General features: G+C 42.6%; 1 protein-coding gene across 1 annotated transcript; it reads right to left on the reverse strand.

Annotated features, from left to right (window-relative positions):
* Positions 1-8594: 8594 nt before the first annotated feature.
* ich (zinc finger protein ichor) lies at positions 8595-20683 on the reverse strand. The gene is made up of 2 exons (XM_018020959.2): positions 20512-20683; positions 8595-11301 (listed from the first exon to the last, which is right to left on the reverse strand). The coding sequence occupies exons 1-2, from the start codon at positions 20681-20683 to the stop codon at positions 8936-8938; spliced, it is 2538 nt and encodes an 845-aa protein (XP_017876448.1). The 3' UTR covers positions 8595-8935.
* Positions 20684-27942: the final 7259 nt, after the last annotated feature.

Genomic DNA, 27942 nt, shown 5'->3' on the forward strand with positions numbered 1-27942 from the left:
GAAAGTTTCAACGATGTAATGAAAATTGAAACGTCTCGAGTGACTCACGAGATTAGGTCATCGTACAAGTAATCTTGTTGCTTCATTATCGAAGAAGATATCTATTATTTTCGTTAGGGATCTTGTTTGTTGCTACCATACTTTGTTTCTATAGCTTGCTTATTTAGCTTCGTCTTTGATTTGGCTCCTATGCGAAGTTCCTTAGGTTGTCTCATCAGCTTTCTTCCTATGCTTCCTTCTTGACTGTTGATTTAAATTAACTGTTTACGTGGTTCTGTGGTTAATCAAGACAACTCACTTTCCACTATTCCATTCAACTTCTGGACAATATGCTCGTTACAAGGGTCACTGAAATTGCGTTCGGATCCTACTTAAATATCGTACAGAAGACAATTGGGATCCATTAATATTTCAATAAACTTTCAAATGCAATGCTCCATTGTCTAGACTGTGAACTGTGTTGGGAAACTTATAATACTAACACGAAAACCCTAATTATTTCGCACAATCTGCCAGTCTTTTACTTGCGTTTGACATCACCAAATACAAATATCAGGAACAGCGTACACAATTTATTGATATCCGAGTTGCAATCGAATACACTTTCGGATGTACACGATTACAGAGACTGTACATACAGAGAGGAGCATTATAATGATATTATCGGAGGTGAAATCTATAGAAACACGATCCAAGTATCAGTGGCGGATATATCGGTGCGAAATGTATCTCGTAAAATGAAGAAAAGAAAATAGAAATACGTGCCACCTGTTGATGCACGGTACCAGAAAATCTTTGCTTCGGTCCATATCATAAATTAATAAGGCACGCGTCAATGGCATTTGTTGAACATCGTGATCGATCAGAAAATGTTTAAATCATACGACACTACAAGTCAAGCTGGTCGTAACACTAGCAAATCAGTTTTGTTTCCTATACGTTTAATCTTATTCATGTTAGCGTGGCAACATACTAAAATATCTGCGGAGCAATGAATTCAGATCACGAGTAAAGTAAGACTCTAATCGTCCAGATCATTAGTCTCGGCCGAATAAGATTCTCTATTTATTCTGAGATACACGTTATTACAAATCGGCCATTACGAGCGTCAAAAATATGATAATGGCAACGCGGTACCGTTAGAGCGCCGATAGAAAAGAGTAAAAAACAGGTGCCCTTAAACGATGGTTCATTGACAGATCATTGTCATTCCACGTGTACACACGCGATCGATTTGTAAAATCGTGAATTGACTGGTGGGTGAGCGTGTAATGATAATTAGGAATTCTTATTTAAATGGAGCATCAGATAAGAGGAACAACAGCTAGATATAGCGATTCCACGTGCGCCGAATACTTAACTGTATTCCTTGCCCCCTCTTCTTTATCAAAACCGCTCCGAAATAGTCTCAATTTCTAACGCCTATTCGGACACGTAGCAGAATTTCAAGCGTCGATGCTTGACCCTTCACAGAATCAATTTATTATATCTAGATCGAATGGAACAGGAAGGAATAATCTCGCTTCGCCTTAGGACGTGGCAGTTCATTCAATTTTAAAGAGCTCTCGACATTTCTTTTGAGTGAATTTTTGCTTTTAATCAAGAAATGATTGTTCACAATGCCCCTTGTTCTTACAATCTGACGTAAATTGTGAATTAGTTCGCGTCGTTATTTTTGTCCGACGTGATGTGTCGCGAATCTTCTGACACGATCTCGTCGGGTGAGGTTGTGTCGAAAAGAGCAAAGAACGATAGACCAGACGATGGGAACTTTACCACGGGAATGGAGAATCCTATTACAGAGCCAGATAGTCTATGCGAGCAGGTATTATATGTAGTTGGTTGTGTGTAAACTTCGAGGCGTACCCACCGAGCCCATCCATTCAGAAGGAGCTCAAAACGCGTAATTGTGTGAACCGTACCACTCACATGATCCGAATCGCCTTTAATTATTCGTCCATTTGCGAAATTTCTTTTCCCCTTGTAATCGACTTAATTCGTTCCGAAAACGCAGCCTCGTCTAGGTATCATAACTTATGAAACAGTCTTTACGATTACAACTGTCTATAGATCATTTTGAGAGATTGTCCTAGCGATATATTCAGTGTCTTCTTTTCGAATTCTCTTCGACGTCCTCGTATTTCATTCTCAGTTTGCCAAGATATTCGCATTATTCATGGACTCACTAGATATTTCCCGGTAGATCAAGAATAGAAAATGAGCAACGCGATTACCATTACCGGAGCGAGTAGAAAATAAGTTTTTATCCGGTGCCATTAATTTTTTTTTCGCCCATCAACCGTTCTCTACGAGGCGATAGCTCGGGGATCGATGTCCGGTGACAATTTCGTGGATCTGCAGAATTTTTCCGCGGCCGCGGAACTTTCTTTAACCGGTCGAAAGCGTGTCGAACTTGAACGACGCTGTCCGACGTAATTTCGATTTCTCAACAGGAATTCGGAATATCTTGCTATTTCATCGAGCGATTGCCTCCCCGAGGAACCGCGGGGACGTCGACTTTTAGACCGATCGGATTCGAACGCGGGCCAGGAAGTGTGTCAAATTTCGACTTGGCCCAGTTCCTGCATAATCTCCGGCCTCTCGGACTCTGTTTATCGATTCCCAACCGCCAAAATCGAATCGGTTCTCAGTTCTTCGTGCGTGCTTCGAATTCGTAACGGGAGCTTCTTCGGCTATTTTTACTTCTGAACAGAGGAGTTGGGAAAAATAATCCAGATCAAACCAAAATAGTTTTTAAATGAACATGATTTATCGTCATTTTTACATAAATGAAGATGCAACGAAAATTAATTTTTTAATTTCATCAATTCTTTTTGAGTACATCACTAATGGAGATCGATTTGCGAGACAGGTTGAAAACATAATCGGTTTCATTTGACGCAGTTTATATGAAACTGTACTCTTTCGAAAGATCAGAGTGCAAAAGCGCAACGAGTAGATTAGGAATTGTGTCGTTGTCGTCATACCGTGACGCGCAATTGTTATGTTAATTCATTTCACGCGTTTCATATCGCATCCAAACTGCCCTAGAACCTTCAATCCATGGGAACTGGTTCGTTAGATTATGTTCACGAAATAATCCCAACTCAAGTAGATTCCACGCGTTTTTACCTATAGTAGACGATTTAAGCTAGAGAAACAATTTTCATCATTTATACATTTAATCAAATGATTGTGTCATTAAATTATGCCAGACAATCTATGATAAAATAAGAAGCTTGCAAATACCGACAGAAGGCACATAGTTGCGGAAATTGATGGATTAAAGAAATGCCAAGTGTAGATACGAAAGAAAAAATGATAACATATGGTTCGACGAGGCGTAAGATGATTCTATGACGAATTTCACGTCGGAAACTGTTTGGCACGGCTGATTGTGAGTAGTAAACGACGCGACGGAGGCGATCGGAGCCACGGAGAATAGACCCACTCTTCAGGATCCTGAACCGAGGCGGGTTGCTAAGTGTGCCGTGTAAGTGGAACATCGCTGCCTGGTACCGGCGACCAAGTATACCGACGTAGTATAACATCGACGTCCTCCTCCTTCGTCGTTCCTCTTTGCCCTTCCATCCAGCCATTACCTGCTCCTTCTCCTCCTCACGGCAAACCCGCTCCACCTTGTACAACTCGGTGAAAGACTTTCTTCGTGCCTCTAAACGAATGCCACCTATCCTCTGCCACGTTTCAACATCCACAAATCAACTATATTTCCCATTCTGTCTCTCCCTTAAGCAATTCCATTATTCGATATTTCATTTAATTATTTCAGCTGTCGTTACAAAGAATTCGTGAACTCGGTTTCATATGGTCCAAACTATAATCAAACTGGTTTGCTCTTTATTATTAGTAAGAATGTTTTTATTATAACTTTGACAAAGAGTCGACCGGATCTCGGACACGAGAGGATGTCCATTGACTCTCTAACACCCGTAATCGAGCAATCTTCCGCGCATCCGTTTCTTGTTCCTTCCTGCAAAGAACCTGAAAACGCGAGTTCCACCCTCCGTTTCCGCGTGTCCCTATTGTCAATGTTGATTGAACGTGCCAATTGACGGACTGGAGAACCGAACGGAAATGCCTGCCAAGAACGCGGATGTTTGAAAATGCGGAAGAGATACTGATAAGATACAGCTAACTATAATTCATATTTGATCAATCATAGAAGCTCTTCTTGCTTACACCATTAATTATTCGAAAAAGGAATATAATTGTAAATTCAAGAATCTGTTGATGAAAGTTAAACAAATTTTAATTAAATCCTAAATCAATGGACGCTGCAATTTCTAGTTCGATTGTATCTGCAAAATGATTCTTCTAATTCACCTCTTCCGTTATTCGATTAAGATATTTGTAAGAAAAAAACTTTTACCGACAAATTCCGCTGAATATTCAGACACTGTCCTATTAATTTCGAATCTCCGATTTCTTGGTGCACGAGGAATCCTCTTACGTTACCGTGCGCGACAGGAGTCAAGGAACCAGTCTCCTAGAAAAGGTGCGCGAGCGTTTATAACCCGAGCCTCGGCGATCTCGAGTATAGGAAGCCCCTGGCTCAACGAGCCCGAAAAATCTGGGTCATTGGCCTGACTGGCTACGTAGGCCACGATAGGATTCGTGGTACCACGAACCCTTTCTTCCATAGCCACCCAACTATTTCATTACCTACCGTCTCCTTCCTATTTTTCTTCTTCACCCCATTTTTTCCTTCTTCAAGTGCGTCTCTTCTTTATCCTTCAATTCAGTCTATATCGTTAATTCTAAGATTAATAAACATTCTTCATTCATTTTGTAATTTATCCTTAGTTATTTGAATAATCTATACGATAAATCAATAATTGCAAACGGTGTAGAGATTATTACAAGACAATTCTTTCCCATAAGTCAGATCCTCCTCTTATAAATCGCGTCCGGTATTCATTTGTAGCTGCAATCAGCTTGTGGTTTTAACGGATCTCGGTAGTCGGGCCGAAATAAGAAGGAGATCTGGCCGTCTCGTTTCCTCCTCCGTTTTACCTCGGCGAAGACAACGTCGCGAGAGACCGTATAACCTTTGGAGACCGTAACCCCGTTATATTATTACATTTAACAATGGTCTTTATTCAAAGCCGATGCACCGTTCCCTGCAACCTGTCGCGGAAGCTGTCTTCACATCCTAGACAAGTCGTCCTAAACTCGTCTGATTTGACGCTGTCATCTTCATACTGCATAACTACAATTGATTAGCGTTACTCTCAATTACTGGACTCGAAATGGGCTTTGAAATGCTTCGAGGAACGCAAAATTGGAGTAGAAGCTCGGATTTGTTTTGAGAAGTCGAAACACGGTGCGTGAGCGTTGCAGGCAGAAGCCGGACGTGTGGGTCCGCGCGGTGCCACACTTAAAGTGAAATAAAAGTAAGAAAACGGGCACGTACACGTGAGAGGAGATCCGGATACGCGGAACACGCAACACGAGGATCTCTGGTGGCCAGATATACCTCGCGGTTCTCATCGTCGGTCCCAGATTGGCTGTGTAGAATGCACTCGGGAGGGTAAATTTTCGTCGAGTATTATGTACAGCCTGATTATTTCGTACGAAAACCTGCCAACTTTCACCGTGCGAGCGTCGATGCGCGTTCCGCTTCGATTAATTCCACAAAAATGGCAAACATCGTGCCTCGAGGATCGCGTTTTCACGTTCGTTTTGACAGTGTTTTTCGTTCGCATTCGCATCCTCGAAAGATGGCATCTTTCCCTGTTCCCTTCTCCTAGTTCTGTCCTCTCGTGTTACTTAATAAATGAACATTTCTTTCTCTTTGCTTTGTATTCTTACAATTAGAAAAATCTATTTATGGAATGCAAACGAATCGTGTGATCAAAATTGTATTATGTTTAGCAATTTATGAAGATTATAGAACTGAAATGTTAGGAAAATTAAATTGAAAGATGAAAGAGTTACGTAACATAATTGTAAAATAGAAAGTTTGTAACAAAATTAAACCTTGTCAAGGAAAAAACCACGAATGTGCAATTTTCAATTCGATATTATTAAACGATTTGGTTTTACCTGATGGAAAAATCGGGGATAAAAACGAGACGTGAGCGTTCGTATTACGGTAACAATCATTTAATCGAACATGAGTTTTTATAAATAAAATCCACATCATCTGACTTTATACAAATTACAATTCCGCAGCCACCGAGCATTGCAACACATGGAAGGACATAATGTCGACGAGAATTCGTGGATCGAGTAAGGAAGGACGATCGAGATAAAATAATAATATTAATAGTAGTAAAAATAAAATATAAATTAATTAATTAATTATCAGCGTAATCATCAGGGGAAAGCTAATGAGTATTTTATCGGAAGTGTCGCGTCGGTTTTCATTTTCAAAAGCCATATACATATGTACGCGTGTTACAGTAATAAAATAGTATCACCCTCCGTCGGTCGATCCATCGAAGGCTCGTGATTCGTCCCTCACGACGATTACGAATTAAGGAATGAACTAATTACGCGTTAATTCTTTTGTCCTCGATTAAAAACAATTTTCTTAAAGGAAGAAAAAGATATACATGTAGAAAACCCGTAGACAAGCCTCGACAGACACGACCGTAAATTATCGTAAAATAAGTAAAAAGAACAGTGCAACGTCGTCGTATCTTCGAACGACCTCAAAGAGGATGTCCTTAAATAATCCTAAGTAGAAAAGATGTCGTCGTACATGCACATACGTTGCGTAAAGATCGGAAGCCTGAGGTCCAATTTAACGAATGTTCGATTTGCTGACCACTCGATATCAAATAAGTGTACAATTCTTATTATTAATATTAAAAATCGAACATTCGCTAAGTGGGAGCTGATCTTTACGAGAAGTGAGGGAAGAACGTAAATAAAAAAAAGCGACAGGGGGCTATCTTACAATGAGACAAACCGAGGGAAGGAAGGAAGGAAGAGGATGAAAATAAATAACACAAAGATAGAGAAGAAGGACTGCGGACGATGAGAAAGGCGTATAATATAAAAGCGAATATAAATAAGAGAACAAGCGATAGAAATCTACTTATAAAATACGTTTCTTAAAAAAGGGGGACGAATAAAAATTAAGAGAACGTATTTGGAAGAGCTTAGGTACATCCGTAGCGAGGCCAAACACGCGTGGCCGCGCCTCGCGTAGTTCTCGTCACTTCCTTCTACGTCTACGTTTTATTATGTTACACCTAGAAATAAAGTATGGGCCAAACCATAACGTCATGGTCAAAGTTACTTCACCTCCGTCAGTTTTACCTCTTCCGTTTCTTATATTAAAATTAAATAGTAATTCAATACTACACTACTAATTTTCCTTACTCTTAAACATTTTTAAGATGATTAAAGATAAGATCCGAGGTAACACATTTAATTTGACCATTTATCAATTGGTTTCTTTATAATGATTAGTTAAAAATGACGAAGAGGACTTAATGGTGGCCAGTCACTTCGTTTGGCCCGTACTTTACACGCGTATATGTATGTACTATATATATAAACTCTGTTTCAATATTTTCAATTTCGTTCGTTCGAATTAAAAAACGTCTGCATTGCTTTTCTACGCACGTACCCGCGTACGTGTGCCCTGTAATCGAATACGTATATGTACACACCACTGACCACTCGATATCAAATAAGTGTACAATTCTTATTATTAATATTAAAAATCGAACATTCGCTAAGTGGGAGCTGATCTTTACGAGAAGTGAGGGAAGAACGTAAATAAAAAAAAGCGACAGGGGGCTATCTTACAATGAGACAAACCGAGGGAAGGAAGGAAGGAAGAGGATGAAAATAAATAACAGAAAGATAGAGAAGAAGGACTGCGGACGATGAGAAAGGCGTATAATATAAAAGCGAATATAAATAAGAGAACAAGCGATAGAAATCTACTTATAAAATACGTTTCTTAAAAAAGGGGGACGAATAAAAATTAAGAGAACGTATTTGGAAGAGCTTAGGTACATCCGTAGCGAGGCCAAACACGCGTGGCCGCGCCTCGCGTAGTTCTCGTCACTTCCTTCTACGTCTACGTTTTATTATGTTACACCTAGAAATAAAGTATGGGCCAAACCATAACGTCATGGTCAAAGTTATTTCACCTCCGTCAGTTTTACCTCTTCCATTTCTTATATTAAAATTAAATAGTAATTCAATACTACACTACTAATTTTCCTTACTCTTAAACATTTTTAAGATGATTAAAGATAAGATCCGAGGTAACACATTTAATTTGACCATTTATCAATTGGTTTCTTTATAATGATTAGTTAAAAATGACGAAGAGGACTTAATGGTGGCCAGTCACTTCGTTTGGCCCGTACTTTACACGCGTATATGTATGTACTATATATATAAACTCTGTTTCAATATTTTCAATTTCGTTCGTTCGAATTAAAAAACGTCTGCATTGCTTTTCTACGCACGTACCCGCGTACGTGTGCCCTGTAATCGAATACGTATATGTACACACCGTGCGACAGTGGCTTCATCGTGTTTTCACTCACTTCGTCAAGTATAACACAGCACGAGAGATCATCTCACTTTAAATCCGGGATCTGTGTATCCATCGTCAATCCATGGCCCGTTGTAAAAACTACTGCGTTCCCTCTTTCGAGGAAATCGAATCCCGATGGAAGGTTTCATACCCCTGTGTACGAGATCCTGTCTATCGTTATTGCACCCAACTTTTCTCGTATCGCGTTCGGGACGGTATCTATTTTTGATAAGAGTAAGCTGGCTCATGGTTTAAGATCCAACAGGTTCTATTATTTTACCGTTGATCTTCATCATCCGTAAGACGATTTACCTCTTAGCTCTTCTATACTTCGTCATAGGTACTTACGGTAATTCAATTAGGTACGAAACATTCTCCTCTGGAGAGAGACGGTTCCACTGAATCCTAGTCCCTACCGATCCTCTTGTGAATCTGCTGGTGCTTGATCAAATGCGCCTTTTGTCTGAACGCTTTGCCGCACACCTCGCACCTGAACGGTTTCTCGCCTGTGTGCGTTCTCAGGTGAACCTTGATATTGCTCTTGTTCAGGAATCCTCGGTTACAAATCGAACACCTGTGGACAGGCTTCTCCTTGCCGCCGATCAGACCAGACTCCGTACCGTACGGTAACGCGGTCGCGCCCGTACCTGGACTCTTCTTCGAGGGATTCTGCGACCCTGGCGCGGGCCTTGACCTCTTTCTAGGATGCGAAGGTGCAGCGAACGACGAATGTAGAAGATGATCCGGACTGCACGATGTCGACACTCTTCCGGGTGGACTCACGGGTGGATAAGGACTCGTCGACGAGGGAGTCTCGCCACAGGAAGCATTCTGAAGTCCCGCATTCGCCGACTGTAACCTGGCGTTCAGTAAGGGTGCGTAACCGTGCGTTAACAAACTCTGCAATGTCGAGCCATGTTGCTGTTGCGTGGACGGCGTCGCCGTTGCGTAGATCTGCGAGTACGGGCTGGGCGACGTGGTCTCCTGAGCTTTCGGCGAACACGCAGTGTCTATCCATTCCGCGATGTCGATCCAATCGCGAGACGCATCGGGGTCGTGCTCTGACCCCGCGCCGTTTCCACCACCGGGCACTGTCGTGTCTGCTATCGCGGAACCAATAATCTCCGCGATATCTTCGATATCGTAATCCACCTGTTGCGTCGATTGTGGCAACTGTTGTTGTTGATGGTGATGATGATGGTGCTGCTGCTGCTGTTGTTGCTGCTGCTGCTGTTGCTGCTGTTGCTGATGATGATGATGGTGCTGTTGTTGTTTCTGGCTACCTTGGGGACACGGCGTGCTGGAGGATACGACGGAAGATTCGTAATATTCTTGGTTCGAGGAGGATGTGGGCGAGGAAGAAGGCAACGAAGGTCTTTGCGCGGAAGAGGCTATCGTGTGATAATGGTGACCAGGTATTCCGTTGATGCTAAGGTGTCCGGTGTAGCCAGTAAACGGTGGAAGAGGCTTGAGCTCCGCCAACGACTGCGCCGAGGCGACGCCCACGGAGGAACCCAGGAGAAGAGTGTCCCAAGCGTCCTGCAGACCAGCTGCCGTTTGCTTAACGTCGGGAGGCTCCAGGAAATCCGGTCCAGTCGCGCCCCAAGGCGATAGTAAAAGACTGTCTACGCCGACGACTTCGGCTGGTGAACCACCGACGACGATCCCAGTTCCTTGGCTACTGTGAGGAGGCTCGACCCCGGAGGAAGTTAGATGCGGCGGTGCCGCGGGTGGACCCGATTGCGTTTCGTACTTCATCTCGATCACTATGTCTGGTGTGGGCGACACGCCGGCTGGACAGGGTGGCCCGATCACGTCCTTCACCAGGGAACCTGGTTGAGTTTTCGTCTGCTTGGGCGGCAGACACCTAGGATTCCCGGTGGATATGATATCGTACGGCGACGTGGCAGTTAATTCCTCTTCCTCCGTGTCCAGAACGTCCTGCGACGATTGGCTGAGGGGATATTCTACTTTGATATCGCGCACAGGTTGCTCCTGTTGCAACTCCTGCGATTGTTGTTGATTAGACGGGTATTCGAGCTTGATAGACCTCGAAAGGATGTCCTCGTCGCTGGATTCGTTCCTCTGCGAGATTCGCGAGGTGGACAGCAACGAGCTGAGCAAAGAGGCGTTGAAGCTCGAGGACGAAGACAACGACGATGACGCTGATATGCTCGCGCTTGTCGTTCTTCGTTCCTCGCGGACTTTCGAGTCCTCCGTCTTGATCCGTACGTTTAGGGACGACAGGATTCCGTTTAGGGAATCGGCGGACGTGACGTTGCGAGTGATCGTCGACGCGTGACTCGTCGACGGACCACCACCGCCGCCACCGGTTCGCGCGTGGCTAGACGACGACGTGGTGGTTAGCAGGGCGGATAAGATCAGGTTGCTCGAGGACGAGGGCGACGACGAGGCGATGCCGTACACGCTGCCAGGCGAATTCACGGCATCGGCGCCCCGCGCTACCGTGTCCGCGTGACCGAGGCTCGACGAACCCGACGAGCTCCCGTAGCAAACGTTTCTGCCCGCGTTCGACTGCTGCTGCTGCTGCTGCGACGTATGCTGTCGTTGATCCGAATGGTGATGATGCTGCGGACTATTCGCGTTACGATTCGGCGGACCGCAGAACTGAAAACCACCGCTACCGTTATCCGGTGCCCCCTCGTCGATCCTTGGGGGCCCAGGGGTCGAGGGGAAGAGGGAACCAGGATTCCACCAGGGATCCACTCTACTGCCGGGGGTGCTGCAACCGCCAACGGCGCCGCGGGGACCTGCAACACCAAGTTCGATTTTGGAAACGGCTGCCCCAACAAGCTTCGGGTAAGTCAAACGTGATACAATCAAAATACTTTTTTATATCGGGGAAAAGTTATCCAGGATTTAGTTCAATAATTTAATACAGCAGATCAGAAAATGTAGACATTGGGAAGTAACTATTTTCAAATGGTGAATGCCCGACGCATTTCTCGACGTACTATATTAACAGCGATTATACGGTAGTAGTACTTAGATTTCGTTTAATGAACTGGAGTCTAGCTATTTGCGCGACTTATAAACAATATGTTTCTGTACATAATGGGTATTCCGCGGGTATCGTACGTGAGTACCTACACGCGTGCTTATACCGACGTATAGGTACATACATATCGTGAAGTTAAGTAGGCAGATACCACTTCTCTCGAGAAGAAAGACTTGCTCCTGCTAACTAGGTTAGTGGCACGCTAGCCAGCCACGGCTGGGTACACTCGACCAGCCAAATTGCCGCATTTAAAAATACGTTTCAGCCTCACAAATATATTCCCGATATCCAATAGCAGAGAACAAACTAATAAATGATAATCACGACAGAAAATCTAGTAGACTGCCATCGCGTAAATTATATATTTACACTTGCACTTAGAATGAGCTGAACAGATTCATCTGTGCCGATTTCGTGTGAAACTTAAATTAGCGGATTCTATAAAGAATGGAGAGTTCTTATAAGTATAAGAATCTGGTAAGGCGCCGAGGATACGAAATTAAAAAGCGTCTCTTTCGTCGTGAATATCGATAGATGCAATAATTTCGAATGAAAGGAGGATCATTTAACCGTGAATTGTAAATCCATTTGAGAGGAGATCACAAAAGGATATTTATTCGCGAGAAGGCCCACATCCTGCCACGAAAAACGCGAATAATCGGGTCTCTTTCTCCTTCTCCCCGGTGTTCCGATTGACACATCCGCGTGGCCGTAGGAGCACGTCATGGGAATCATGCAAATGTAGGAAGGGGGAGGGTACACACGCATAGGTCCCGCTGCCAACCACCGGGCTCCGTTCCTCGCTCCCGACCCAATCCCCCGCGTGTTTTATGCCCCACGCCGCCTCCGTCCTTGTCGTCGGTTAGGAGCCCGTCCTTGTCGATTGCGAAGCGAGTAGACGCGCGTCGGAGGTCCCCGCTCCGGGTCCCGAGAGGACGGGGGGTCTCGTCTCGAGCCGTGACGTGTTCACCGGTACCGTTATCCACTGGCGTGGAGTCGCGGGCCCAAGAAAGACGAGCTACCTCGCCGTGCTTACCGCAGGCCACGCTTTTCGGGCCTACGACAATGTCTCGGTGATCCACTTATCAATGGGATCACCGGGTAGCCGCGCGACGACGCGACCAATTCGGATGTATCGATTCGCCAGGGGCCCGCGTGTGCTCGAATTCACGTTGACGGATGTATCGATTCGTGTCTCCACTTGGGCTATGATAAATATATCGATCGTATGGAAATGCAGTTGGAATGTTAAGAGTAATCTGTAGTCAAGTGATGAAATGTGGTAAAATATCATTTTTTTATTCAATGCATACCAAGTACAATAAGCGAAAATTGAAGCATTTATTTATGCGTGAAATTGATTTGATGATGACATCGTTAATCGAAGATTTACTCGATATTCCTTATTGACATTCGTCCATCGTTCTCATTTATATTCATCCTCGTCGATTACTCTTACTCGTTACTCTGATTCATTACGCGAGTAAAATAAGCGAGCACGTGCGTGATCGAAAACGGGCCCGGTCCCATCCGTGACTACACGCCGAAACTATACCGCGTTCGCGCTCGCGTTTACATGCATACACGTAGATATAGTATAGTGGGGACCGAAGTAGGCCGGAGCACCGTTACAGCCCGCTGCACGGTGGAAGCCTACGCAAATCGGCTAGAATTTGTCCAGATGGCTTTCCTTTTCGTTGTGAAAAATGGCGCGTGCGAGCCTCCGCGTTTCTTCCTGACCGACTTTTGCCCTTTGCCGAGCTGCCGAGAGAACGCTTGTTAGAATCGCCCGCGTCATCCGTCAATCGCCTCCTTCACGCCGTCTCGTTTATGCAAGTTCAGTTTTCAACGTATCCTCGAAAATGCTCGATATTAATGAGAGAGGAGGCCATTATGGAGAACACCAAACCACAATCCGTCTCGTTTAGAAACATTCTTTTATTAACTGATGTCTATCTACTTGATGATTTAGAGGAAAACTCATAAGCAGAGACGAATGTGAAATTGATGAAGAAAAAAACTTGTAGACAGATGAGAATTTAACGTTAAATGACTACCATTATGAAAAACAATGGTTTGGAATATTCTGTGACCCTATAATCAAAATCGGTTTTATGTGTTCCGACGTTAGAAGTTTGCGTGGGCGGCGAGATTAAAAGAAGGCATTTCTAAGGTTCGAATTCTTATTGTGAGGGTCACGCGACCGGGAGCGCACTTGTTCGCGCTACTACACGCTGTTAAACTATATCCGAGCGCGAGTTATAAGTGGGGAAACGGAAGTAGGTCGAAGCACCGTTACGCGTTGCGCTCGACGGAGAGGAGGACTACGCAAAACCAGTCGGATTTTGCTAGGCGCGCGAGCCATGGCTTTCCTTTTCGTTGCGAAAAATGGCGCGTGCGAATCGCGGTTCCCCACGATGGCCTACATACGCGAAACGTATCCCCTTGGCGTTCGAACGAATCCTCCAGAGATGCAGTCGGCAGAAAAAGTATTCCATACACGAGATTATGTAGGAGGTGAAGAATTTAATTTTGTATAGGGGATTTCTGGAACAAAGTTAAGCCTGAAGACTCTTCGGGCAAGCATGATTTTAATTAAAACATAGATAATAAAATGGGCAGTAAAAGAAAACAAGTTAATTTTGTGATCTTCAGATCTACTGAAGGAACTCGAGAAAGTTTGTGCAAGAGTCAAATTAGACAAAAGTAAAGATCAATGATCTTTTTTCGAAATTGGTATTTTCCGGGAAACGTGATCAACGTTTTTCTTAATGACGGAGGGTACGCCTTTTGACTACTCGGATTCCATCGGCAAGGAATGCAGGACAGTAACTACAGCGTACTATAGACGTGCCGATCAGTCTCATCGACTTTCGCATTAATACGTTTCGAAGTTAGATACAACGCGAACGTCAAATGAGGGTATTATCTTTTATCTGTTATAGCGGTATATTCAAACGCGGTTATATTTAGAGCCTTCATTAGTAGGTAAGCTCCGAGCAATTAGCGCCGATTATGTGGGCTGCATAGGTGTATCGGCGATCGATTACGCTTTCTTCTGTTAAGAAAGTGTGTACGCGATTGATTCTACCTTTCTTTCAAGTTCGATCATCCTAAACGATTCGCGTAGAACGTAACACATATAAATTAGCAACTATTGAAGCAAAATCAAAAGAGTTAGATTTTATTAATTCTCAATGCAATGATAAATAACAAGTGAACAATGAATTTGATTCACATAGCGATTACATCGGGACTAGAACTCGTTCCGAAATACGGATCTTTAAAGCGGGTTCGGAGACTTGAACGCCCGAACCAACTTCGGAGACTCAAACGATCGCAGAAGCGTAACGCCCCTAGCAGCACCTCGAATTCTTCGCGAATGCTTTATCTTTGAGTCACGAATCTCGTAACGACTCTTGTTAGCATTCCGTTAAACGCGATTGTCCGATTGCACGTACAAATCCAATATACAAATAGGTATTTGGAAATAATGATCATACTAACTTAATATTAAATATTTTATATGGATCAAAAGAAATCTAAGAATTAATATCCAGGAATTATTTGATACGTCAAATGAAAAGTGCATTTTTATAAGTTGTAGAGAATTATTGAGATTAAGAGTGCAGAGGGTTAGACTCCAGGGGATATAAATTGACGCTAAAAAAGTTTGTAGATTGTCACTCCAGTATTCGCGAAGTCGAAATGGGTCGTAGCTCACAGATGCGTAAGCAAGGAAACGTACGCGAGAGAACCTGGTACCGCCAACGAAGAAAGTGCGGTAACCATTAAGGTAAAGGTTAAAGAAGACGAGGACGAAGTAATGGAGGTGGCTCGCAGACTAGAAATTGAATTAAAGAATGCATGCTAAAAAGCCGGTTCTTTTCTCAGAAATTAATACTAAACTACTGATATTACTTCTCCAATATCAGTTTATATTATTTGTGCAGAATAACTAATTTGTGAATAATAAAAAGGTCTGGTTTACGATTTTCTTTATTAATACCGAATACAATAAATATTTCAATCTGTAGACGTATAGGATATTGGAATATTAGAATTTGCATCTTTTCTGTACAGAAGTATGATAAATGAAAAATTCCATTGGATCGAAGTAGAAGATAAACGATTCTTTAAGTTTTTTGGGAGATACGACAGTTTTGATGGATCGTAAGTATCATTCGGATTTGTATGTTTGGATAACAATCGAACAGGTCCGGCAAAGTACCGGTGGAACATCCGAGCTCGAACAAAGCGGTTATACTCGGAGTAGGCACTTCGGTACACTATACGTAGCCGCCGGTTGTATCTATAGACGCTTGCGGAACTGACGAGTCGGAAGCCCCCCTTCTCTGACTCGAATACCGGTTAATGTGGTACACTGACCTACTCTCAAGCCACCTCCGGGGGGATCCAGCCCCCACCATCGATGTTATCCTCTCGTCTTTCTCTCGTTCCTCTCTCCTTCCTCGTCTCTCCCGCATTCCCTTTCTGCTCCGTCTCCTTTTCTCTCTTACGCGTGTATCAACTCGGCTTCTTATTCTCTCGCGCGCGAATAATCTGCCCGTATTTCTGGTCCTCGGTAAAAAAAGAACAGCCTCTCTTTCCCTCGATGATACGCTTCCTCTTTCTTCGTCCTCGATTCTTTTTTTCCACTCGGAAGCGGAGTCACCGCAGAACAGCATTGAAAGTTTCAACCGAAGCTTTTGACAGTAAAGATGTACAGCCTGTTGATCGATTATCAAATTTCAATTCAATTATTTGAAACTATATCGAACAACTGTATGTACCTGTACTGATTGAATCATTAAATTTATTCATGGTACGAATCAAATAAATGGAGTATGGATATTTCAGCTGCGTGTGTACAGGAAGCTGTTATTATAGTATATCACGGCGTAGAGGAAATTGTCAGTTTCTCGAGAAGAACACGGTATAAGGAAGTTACTTCCGGTAGCAATTTTCTTCAAACAGAATTCAAAATATTTCGTAGTATGATCGAACATTTCATGAAGTTGTTGAAGAGCAAGCAACACAGTGTATTCGACACTTGTCCATTCGTTCTTTTACTTCAGACCTGATTTGATAAATCCTTATTGAAAATTCTTAAATAAATACGTATAATTATAATCAAAATGGGATATTAAAAAGATGAGAAGCTGCTGATCATGCTTCTAACTTAGATACGCCTGGAATGCGAAAGGAAAACAATCCAAAACGATTGTGAAGAGAAATTCTTGTACGCGGGATCGGTAATTGGATTTGATAAGTTGGATTATATAATTTTCCGGTGATTTTCCAACGATGGGAGGGGCCGGACCGAAAAGAGAAGCATAACCACGAGAAATCGGTCCGCTGACACTGACACTGGCTCTCGAATCCGATCGGAGCAACGAACCACGAGATGTCTACAACCTGAACGCGTCGCTGATCCCCCACTCGCGCTTGAATCAGCCTAAAGGAAGTCACACTGGAGAAATTTCACCGCGAACCGAAGCCAGCCTCCGTCCTCCCGAATACCTAATGCCCGTGTCGGTTATTCGAAATGTCAAAGAACCACCGACAGTAGACTTATAGGTTCTGCCAACTTTCGTCCGTACAACGCGTTTCATAACTATAGAGCCAATTGCAAATCCGTAATAGACATTGTTTTATCCAAATCATATGAATTTTGTATAATGTCATTAAAATTCTATTAGTAATTTTATCATTTTGGTATTGTATAAGTTTACTACACATTATTAGATTTACATTTGTACAAGAGAAAATGGATTGAAGCGATACATCGATCTAAACGAATTGATAAATATCATTGGCTTTACTCATGGAACACGTTACGCTGTAACAAGAATTTGTTGGATAGTTAAAATCATTAAGATCGCTCGTGGTCAAGGGCAAGGCCGTTGAAAAATGCGATCGAGCTTCGAGTCCAAAACGAAAGTTCTCCATTTATTCGAGTAAACGGTAATTGTCGGTATCGGAGATTTATAGTCAGGGGATCAGGATTTATGCGTTTGATCCAAATGTGGTCCAGAACGTTCGGGGGACAGCAGCTCATGATTTGTCGTTCTCGAAACGGCGCGAAGCTAGATAGAGAGATTGCGACACTCAGATCGCGAACACCGATACTTCTATACACAGTTAAATAAATTTTCGACCAAACGCGCTTGTGATTATTCAACTAACGATTTTGACACCCTTCGCGTGCTCCGCGAGTTTCCTAACTAAATATATGGTCCCATTCATGGGTGCAGTTTCGTAAATTTACCGGACGCCGTTCGATGTTCACCTTTGTGCTCGATAGAAAGTCGTCTTCGAGAGCACAGAATCTGTCCAAGATAGTGGATACATAATTACAGTACAGAATAATGATAGATTTGCTCCTATTCCAATATCCTTATTATCGAGTTTCGCTGTTCCTAAGTCCATTTATATAAACTTGTTCACATGCTTCGCCCGACACAATTTATTATATGATTCGTCATTGAATATGATATAAAGTTAATGACTAAACGATAAAATCTAAGTAATGAGGCTCTTCATTCATTTTTATTGCTTGAGAACAAGAATTATTAGAATAGAATGATGAATGATTTGTGACATGAGAATGAGAAGAACGAGAATGAATTTTATTCAATAGGGCGATTAATTGGGCAATGTTTTGGCTCTTTCCTGGTGTGTTTTCGAGGTTGATGGTTAATATGTTGGGTACACGTAGTCCGAAATACCGAAATGCTTTCATACTGCGGAGGATCCTCCTTTATGACACGGTTACCAGTACCCGTTACTAACTGTTAGGTTTTAGTGCCAGGTCCCACTGACACGTTGCGAGCGGCCTCTCCAAACGTACCAAAGGATTATTTAATGTAAATAAAAACGTCCGTAAAAATCAATTAATTATTTTTTAACGTAAATGCATTTCCCAAATATATAACAATTTCAAATCATTGGATAACAGATTCATTTTTATTTACTATTAAACATTCTACAGAGGAGTCGATGTCTCCGTTTCATACAAATTAAATCTTTAAGATCAACGAGAAGATTCAAAGCTTTTATGTTTGACTGATAGGATTCGAGTTCGATTTCTCAATTTCTCGTGGCTTCGACTCGTTACTGGGTCGCATCGGCGGCTCTCTAAAGAATTTCCTGCTGTTCCGGAAGAATTCTAGTCCGTACAAACAAGTAGACCTGACCTTACCTCACACTATATCGTCCACGGGTAACGAACGCGCGTTGCGAAAGTCCCAAGGACGACCGGGGGGACACGCACCGTTTTAATTTTCGAACCCATGACTAAATTCTAAACGAACCTGATCGATTCAAGCTTCGCGTAAAGAATGGAGGAAAAAATGTCGGCCGGAATTCGCAACTTCGATCGTGAATACGAGACACGGGTTCTATCGTTAGAAAGCGTGGTAACACGGAGTGACGTATGTGGTACAAGAAAATTCTGTGCAGGGAATCGATTCATAAAAATTCAACGACGCTCGCGTTTAGATTCAGTGGACATAATCAAGTACAAAACTGCTATAAAATGTTCAGTAAAGTCAGTAAATAATTAATTATTTTATATTTCATTATGTTTGCGTTAAAAAAATTTATAGATTATATTTTTACCACTATTTCAAAATTGTCACAGTGTGAAACCAGAAATTACAGGTTTCATGTCTTGTTGTTTGAATTAACCAAGTATAGGTGTTCACTTTTTTTTATGTATCAAATTCGTCGTGTCAAAGGGTGCCTTATAACGCGGCAAGTTATTAGGAACTGTTTTGGCACCCACATTTGTGAATTGTGCTGTCAGCGCAAGTGGTTAAAATAAGTCACATGCTACGTGTACTATTTTCTTCACGGGGTACTTAAGAAAAATGGGATCAAAGCAGAGGACGACTTACATACGAGCAGCGTGGTATCCAGAGTGGAATTGTTGATGTTCTCGGGAGCTCCTCTTATAAATCAATCCACAGAACGAGACACTGGTCACCCGTGGATCCTCGCTAGCCTCAACAAAAATTATCGCGGATACACTTATTATACAGACTTCACCTGACACCGTGACTAATCTCGTGAACAGTCGAATCGAAGCCGGGATTAAAGGGCGTGCACAAATCACAAGGAATCGAATCTCGTGTCCGGAGATATCGCGCCGACCGAATATCGTCAAGATAGTAGAAACGACACGAAGGCGATTCCTGCTTAGAGAACCGGAAGCCGAGAGAGGACCACGAAACTTTCACCGCGGTTCTTCCTTTCGTATTCCCTTTCTGGCTGTTTCGTGGGCATCCACCTTGGCGCTAGCCGAAGAAGGAGGTATCCCGGTTTCGGCATAGATCAGGAAGAGGGTTTCCCGCGGGACAGGGTCCTCGACCTTGTCCAGAGTCTCCTCCACCACTGCGAGCTCTGTCGATCGTTCATCAGCCTCTCGGTGTCCCTCATGGGCCGTTCTCTCCTTCAACCCTTTCCTGGTATCACCGACTCAACCCGTGCGGCACTGATACCCGGCGAACTAACTTCGTTGCACTATCGGTCACTCGTCGAAAGATCCGTGAACGCACTAATCGTTTTCTCTCGTGTCCTAATGAATCCTTCTCATTGTGCGACACACTCTTTCCTCGCGTCTCGTTAATCCCGAACTATCCTGAACGTGTCCCGGCTGATAACGCGTCGGCACACGAGAGAGAAAGAGAAAGGATCAGCGTGTTCGACAAGCCGAGTGAGAGAGAGCGAGAGAGAAAGAGAGAGAAAGAGAGGGCGGAGAGAGAGAGACGGAGAGACAGAGAGAGAGAGAAAGAAAAAAAAGAGGAGGGAGGCCTTGGTCGATGTAGCACGGACAGGAGAGAGGCCCTCGCTCGCCTGGCGCCGGACGAGATGCGACTAATTCCTAAAAGTAGGCGAGGAAGAAACGAACTGGATGGCCTGTGGGCCCTTACTGCGAGGGGTCTTACGCGGTACCGACCGACAGGGGCCCCTACTTCGAAAGAGGCCTCCTTGCGCACCGAGTCCGGCGGGGGTACCCTGGACTCCCCACCTTTCGAACCGCCTCTACCTCTCTGACTCTGTACTCCCTGTACGCTGCTTGCTCTTCTTCCACCACCTTCAACACCGTTTTGTTTGCTACCCTCCACCATCGCCGTTTTAAACCCCCTCCACGAAAATTGCATCCTGACGTCAATTGCAAAAGCTGGTTTTTCACTTACCCCTAAACCCAAACTTTCGTAATTCTTCTTCGGATTATAAGACATAGCCGGGCACAGAATGCTACAGCGTAATAATATGTCATATGTGTATTTGAAATGTAGTCCATGAATGATCATTCATCAGAAAGAATTGAGTGATTAAACATATGAATTAACCATCTCTTAATTATATCAGGATGAACGAAATAATGAGTAATAATGAACAACCGAGGATCATTTTACTAGAATCATTAATTAACTGAAACAATGATACACAGTTTCCACAGTAGCAGTCGCTTATGTTTCCATTACATTTCAATGGAGTATCGTTACTCCAATTTTCCTCGCTTCTAAATACAAACAGTATTTTAATTATCCTGACGTGGCGCGGGTAATTAGTATCCAGTTTTGATTCCAATTAAAGTCATGAAAGCGCGTTGAGAAATGTTGGGATCATCAGACTTTTCTATTTTTTTTTCATTCAATACCACCTACGCGTTTTAGAGTCATCAGTATGATGTCACGAAAGGTGTCTAGCCATCATCGCGTGCTCTCTATTCATTTAATATTCGAAACGAGACATAATTTAAACATTCTTTCGTTCTCCTTCCCCGTTTCCTACACACCGATGCAGTTTCCTGGTACGTAAATCATATTCTCTTAATTTATTAATACAATATGTAACTGAACAACGTAAATGGAGTGGCAAAGGCAAAAAATGATTTCAGCGCACATGAACTTTTACGTGTTTGCCCGAGCATTTGCTGGGTAACCGGTGAAGGTAAAAATTGCGAAATTCTCAGCCAATTAAATTCAAAACTCGGGCGCGGACGCGCTATGCTCAATGGTTCAGCTTGAAATTGCTAGGTCAGTTTGAAAATTGACACAACTTCAAAGATTTACGGGGAACCAAGTACGATGTACAATAAAAATAAATTACCGAAACGGGAAAACCGTTTTTTTTTTTTTTTTTTTTTTTTTCATAAATGAACGCTCTACCGAAATTCTACTTGCACAAGAAAATGGTAGGTCGCGCCGATTGTCGAAATACTGGGTGAAGTTCAGAAAAAAAGTCAGTAACCCTTCAACGGGAAATCCTTTTACAGTTATACCCTACGCATCCGTGACGATCGTGTCCGTTTTCGACAGATGAAAAACGGAACTTTTGGCAAAAAAAAAGCCAGGTTACCGCTAGTTTGCAAAACTCGGTAAGCCCACGGCTGGGGTCCTCGATGGCAGAACCCCAGGTGGCGAAAGGACGTCGGGTAAAGTATCTTTTTGTATTCCAAGTTAAACCTACTCCCGAGGGACTAGAAATCGACCCTGAAAATATGCCAAATTCAATTTATTGCTACTTTAAGAATGTAAAATCGTTTTTCAATCCAGTAATGAAGCATTCATAAGAAGAACTCACAAGTATTACTCCAGTTACCTATGCATGAATAACTTGGTCTACATTACGGAGAGTTTCCCGGTATAATTTCCACGAACATTTTCATTATGTTACCGACGCTCATTTATTCTTGACAAACGAAGGTAGCGGCACTTAATTACCCTTAGTAATCGCGTCGCGCACGCCACGATTTATATCATAATAATATTGTATAACTTTCGATTAATTAGACGTCGCGCCATGCGGGGACCTCCTTTATTTCATTTTTTCTTGACGCAACGGAACCGACGACGGGCCCCTACTTCGAACGGCGAGTCGGTTACACTTTCGTTACTGCGACTAGTGGTACCACTCGACCGCGTTCCCTCCTCCGCGAGGAGGAATCGCTAAGCAGATCGACCTAATTATTTCCAAGTTTATATTAAAGTATGTGAACCGTGAGAGACGTCTTCGCTGATCCAGAACAAAACAGAGATCGTGAACAAACGTCTCGATTAGCTTCATCATCTCTTTTGCCATTTTTCAAAATCACTGATAATAATGAGAAATCGATTCAAGAATTTATTTATCTGTTGACATTGTTCTTCTATAATTTTTTCATTAACGTATATCTATTTGATATTAGAATACTTCTAAAGGTTAATCAAAATCACGTATTGGAATATTATAGGCACTGTGTCATTTGATTAATTATCATTGATAACTTGGAGGGATAATAAAAATTATGCACAAATAGTTCATCGATTTTATTATTTTGAAAAATGTCACAGTGATTTATTATATTCTGTAGAGTAATAATGATAAATAGAGTAGAAGTATAGAAATAGATGTATTCAGTGAATCGCGAACAATAAACCTCTAAATTCGTATAAAGCATGGTGCAATTAAATTAACAGAGACCCAATTACCTTATATCTCTGTTCTCATTGAAGTAATTGGCTTAACCGTGAGAAGGGCGTAAAATTCTTTAAATATTTTGACACTTTCGTCTGTGGATCTCACAGAAGGGCAGAATTTATGACGTTCCCTTTCAAAAGGTCTACGACCTTACAAGCTTCCCTCGGACCGTTAGAATTTACCAATTTTATTGGTGCCAATAAACAGGGGCCAGCGGTGTTGTTTCGTTGACTTCAGCCAAGAAGCACGTCTTGCATTTCCTTGTCAAGGAGACCTTGAATCCTTGCTTTCCGTCTGCAATTTTGCAAGCATCCATTTAACCATTGAAACAAAATCAAAACCTCGTGTGCATTGAAGTGTATGTTTATTATTGTTCAGAATTGAAATCTAAAAATTATTTATATTAGATTGGCTTTAATCGAAGGAAACCTAATTAACGAAATAATTAAATAAATAATTATGAATAATAAATGAAAGATTTATTAAATAAATTGTATTTAGAACTGAAGTCACAGAGTCTGTTGCGAACTTATTATGTAAGTTAAAATTGCCATATCTTAAAACTCCAGGGTTGTAATACTCGTTCAATACCTGCTAGCCTTCGAGCCTTGTAAACCTGATGAGATGATAAATTAGAGGTATTGTCGAGACGAACGTTAGGTATGACCCAAGACACGTGGACGAACCTGGAACGTGGCTGAAGCGTAACGAAACATGTGTGCAACAGTCTCTGACGATATTTATTACGAACATTTGAAAATTTACAATGGTCGCGCGTCGAAAATGCGACACGCGCTGCATGAGCTACCCAAATATCTGGATAGTAGGTAGGTTCGTTGTAAAATATTATGCCAACTCTTGTTACGGCGCGCGTACGTCCTCTTGTTTTCCTGTGACTTCAGCCACGCGTCGTACCTGCCCCACTCATTACGTTTAAAATGAACCGAAAAGAAGGTTCTAACACAGAAAATGTGTCTGCAAAAGTAACGTGGAACTGTATATTCAATTTTCATCCCATGTATCGAAAGCAAAATGTGGTAGCTGTCTAATAAAGACAACTGCTTCTTCGGATTGTGACAGTAACACTGATTCAGGTCAAACAGGAGGAAGGATAGAAAAATGGATTCCTGTTCCATTGCTCGTGCAAATGCAACAAGGTTCTCATAAGGAAATAATTAAACAAATGTAGGTGATTGCTAACGCGACAATTCGCACGAGCCTCAAGGCGAAGGCAATAAAACTCGCCGAGGTTAAATCAAGGTTTACTCATCGTTTCCCTAATTGTTTCCTTAATTTACGTACTCCTCCAATTTTTTGTGGAACTGTAAACGCGCTAGGAAATATAAAGAACACTAGTATATTTGATTAGTAATACAACTTATGATTGAGAGAATTCAGAAAGATCTACGAGTTGAAAAACGATCAATTTTGAGAGTATTGAGATCTCTACGCTACATCTATCTTGTGACCGTGTCTGATTCATGGAGGAGGTAAAAACTTTTGAAAGGAGCGCGTCGAATTTCGCGGGGCAAAATATTTTCGGTCAACTCCGACCGTAGGAAATCGCGCCTCGCAATATTTAGACTCGTACTACTTAACCGTGCAGAGGCGGCTCGTACGATTATTCACGGCCTTTTTATTCTCGTATTGCGCACCCGGAAGAGAATCCCTTTAGGTTCGTTGTACCGACAACTAGGAAGTCTCGCTGCATTTCCCAGGTAGCCACTTTTCACCCCCTTCCGCGTAAACTTCCGGGTGGTCCGTTTCTAACATTTTTTCAAACTAGATCACCTTTTACATTATCCAATTTCATTTTTCGTGTGCAAGGTATCTATGTAAACAATTAGTACACTTTAATAGTGTGTGTTAACAGAACTGTGGCGTAGAAGTCAGTGTCTTAGATGTTCACTTTCTAATCTCAAACGTCAACCTGTATCTCAACTATTCAATTCTATCTACGACTTGTAAATCATGCAAATGCATCTTTTCTAAAGAAATCGTATCAGTTAAACAAGACCACCCCCTAGATTTAGTTCAGGTAGGAAGCAGAAGAGACAGGTCGTAAATAATTCGACAGGTCTCGATGACAGTTAAATCCTGCGGTGTTTGTCGGTCAGCATGACGAAAGCTTCTGGCTTTCAAGAAGCTTCGAGGCATCCGCAAAATTTACGGTAGCATTCGCGAGAAAGAACGGTTTTGCGGCCCCCGATGTGGCCACCGAACACCATTTCCGCTTCGCTATTACCTAGCGTTGCTTCACCTGACCGGATGAATCTTGAGACCTTGACCAGGGGATAATGTGCTACTTCCAATATATCATAAAAAATCGTAAACGTCCGCTTCATCATTTTGTCAGGTGCACTTTCCTTACCTCCAAGTTCAATACAACAATCACTACAAGCTTCTGTCAGTAAAAACAATTGCTTTCTTGTATCAACGTATGCATTTTAATAATTCTTCATCGAAATGTTTAAATGTAAAGATCTCAGAATGTTAAATGTAAAAATCTCAGAATTCATTCAATAAGGGTAGTGAGAATCTTCAAATGAAAGGAATATGAGAAACTAGGAGAATATTGGAATTGAGATGAAGCATTTTTTTTCCGGGTGTCAGAGTTCAGAGAGTGAAAATCGCACCTCGCGGGTGCCCGTTGTAAATGTGTACCGTGGCAAATTGGGGGAGAACAGTTTGTGGGCTCGGATGTGGCCACCGAGTATCCTTTCATCCCATTTTACGACACCCAGCCGCTGTGCACTTACCCAATTCGATTTCTACTAGTGGTTCTGGCGAGAAAGAGCAGTTCCTTTTGCTTGCTGTCGTAAATTTCTTGAATGTATCCTTGGCAGTGTCAGTACCTTCATCGCACCTCTAACTTTCTTGCTCGGTTCTGATAATCTCGCGCGATATTGCGTAACTTCAGAGACGCAGGTATTATTTTATAGATAAACGTAGGTGATCATCGTTCAACCCTTATTTACATTCTACAGATTTTATGTAACGGTTTAATTATCTTAGCTGAGACAAAGAAGTGGTGAACAAATGGTCTGTGAATAAATTGAAAGGAACGATAATAGAAAAATTGGCAAGCGCACGGGTATAGATTCGAGAGGATGAGGCAATGGGGGAGCAGAACGCAGCGAGGCATACTGAAGCGTGCATCGTTCGCAGGAAGTCGGTAGCCGATTACCAGAAGTCTGCTAATTGGAAAAAGGTGGCTGGATGATGTCTCGATCGGCCTTGCCAAGGACTTGGCTGGCCGTTCTCCCGATTAAACGGCTGGTAGCACGCGTACTGTGTGCGTGAAATACACGCTCCCTCTGCACGCTCTTTCACTCGCGCGTATACACGGAAACGATTCTCTCCCATTTTCTCGCATAGGCAGGAATCTCATTCTTTCACTCGCTCGCGTACACAGATACATAGAAAGAAATCGAGGAGTGAAACTTCGTGCCTTCGTGGTACACTAAAGTCACATCGACGATCCTGGCACATCGCTCGATGGTTAGAGATAGGCGTTAAGTGTGACGCACACGTAGCCGGTCTACGTGATGGTGTACAGGTTTGCCGGCGAATAAGAACAGGTAGATAGATGCTAGCCTATAGCGAAGGGATTGAGTATCTCTCGAATCCACGATATTAATTGAACTAGTCGATCTGACGACCATTCTGACAAATCAAAATGTACACTTTGCTAGAGTATTCAGTATTGTCTTCCAAAGTGTCAATCAGTTTCACATTTTTAGACTGCAAATTCGATAGGAATTTTTATAAAACTGTATTCCAAATGTTAGCAATTATTGCGACATCATTTGTTTTAAATAATTATGAACTTAATATTTACATTGGGAAAATGGGCGTTGATCCCATCAGTAGTAACCTGGGTGGTTGTTGTGCACGCGGATGTTACACGAACTTACGAGGAAACTTACTCGCGTTGCCGTTACACGGCTCGCGTGCCCACTATACCCCGTCGCCGTTACATGAATATGCGCGAACCGTACTGCTTCCTTTTTTAACAATCCGTTTCGTAATTGTTTATCGCGTCGAGACGAACGGCGTACTCGCCACAAAACTGACGCCATGCCACGACGATAAATACGTTTTGTTACACACTTATCTGACATTTCTGTTTTAATTGACGATCATCGTTCACCAAGTGAAAATAATAAGTTTGATATTCAAATGACGCAATCCACGTTCATTCCCTACTGACACAAAATATTTATCCTGAAGGCTGAGTCATCGCGATTAACCCTTCCCCTGGATCGATGCGAGAGGAAGAAGTTCGGATCAAGACAGATCACGTCTATGGAATTCGAAAGGACGGTCGCGCGGTGCCGCGATTCCTGGTTATTACGTTGAGGAAGTCACGCGGGCTCTCGAGACCCCGAAAAAATGAGGACGAACCGCGTGGGGCACCGAACCAGGTTCCGGATTTGGTTATACCAGAAGGAACACCACCTGGTAGAGGGAGAAATTTCGGCCCCCAGATCTCATCCCAATTCTCGAAACCGTAAACTAGGTAAAGGTTCCCGCTATCGAAGTCTATCGTCATTGCCCTAGACCCGGTCAAGCTGAACGTGACCCAGTTCGTCCCGATTCGAACGGGATTAAAAGAAAAAATATACCACGCGACTATAATAGGTCGATTCTGGTATGCCGCAATCGTAAAAATAACTTGGACACGTTGCGTCTCGTAAATCCTTTCCGTCGACAAAAACTGTCCCAAATTCCATGATAAAAGACGACCACTCGTTTTTCATTAATTGTAGTCTTAATTAAACCGAGCAAATATTATTTGGTAAAACTGGCAGTGGTTTTTAAGGATGTATTGGCTATACAGTCAATCCCGAAAGTTTATGCACTTTAGAAACGCATTTTTTAAAAAGAAATCAGACATCGGAAGAACATTGCTAATAAT

Source organism: Ceratina calcarata, unplaced genomic scaffold (assembly GCF_001652005.2).
Source record: "Ceratina calcarata isolate Rehan_Ccalc_2016 unplaced genomic scaffold, ASM165200v1 scaffold25, whole genome shotgun sequence".
Lineage (NCBI taxonomy): Eukaryota > Metazoa > Arthropoda > Insecta > Hymenoptera > Apidae > Ceratina > Ceratina calcarata.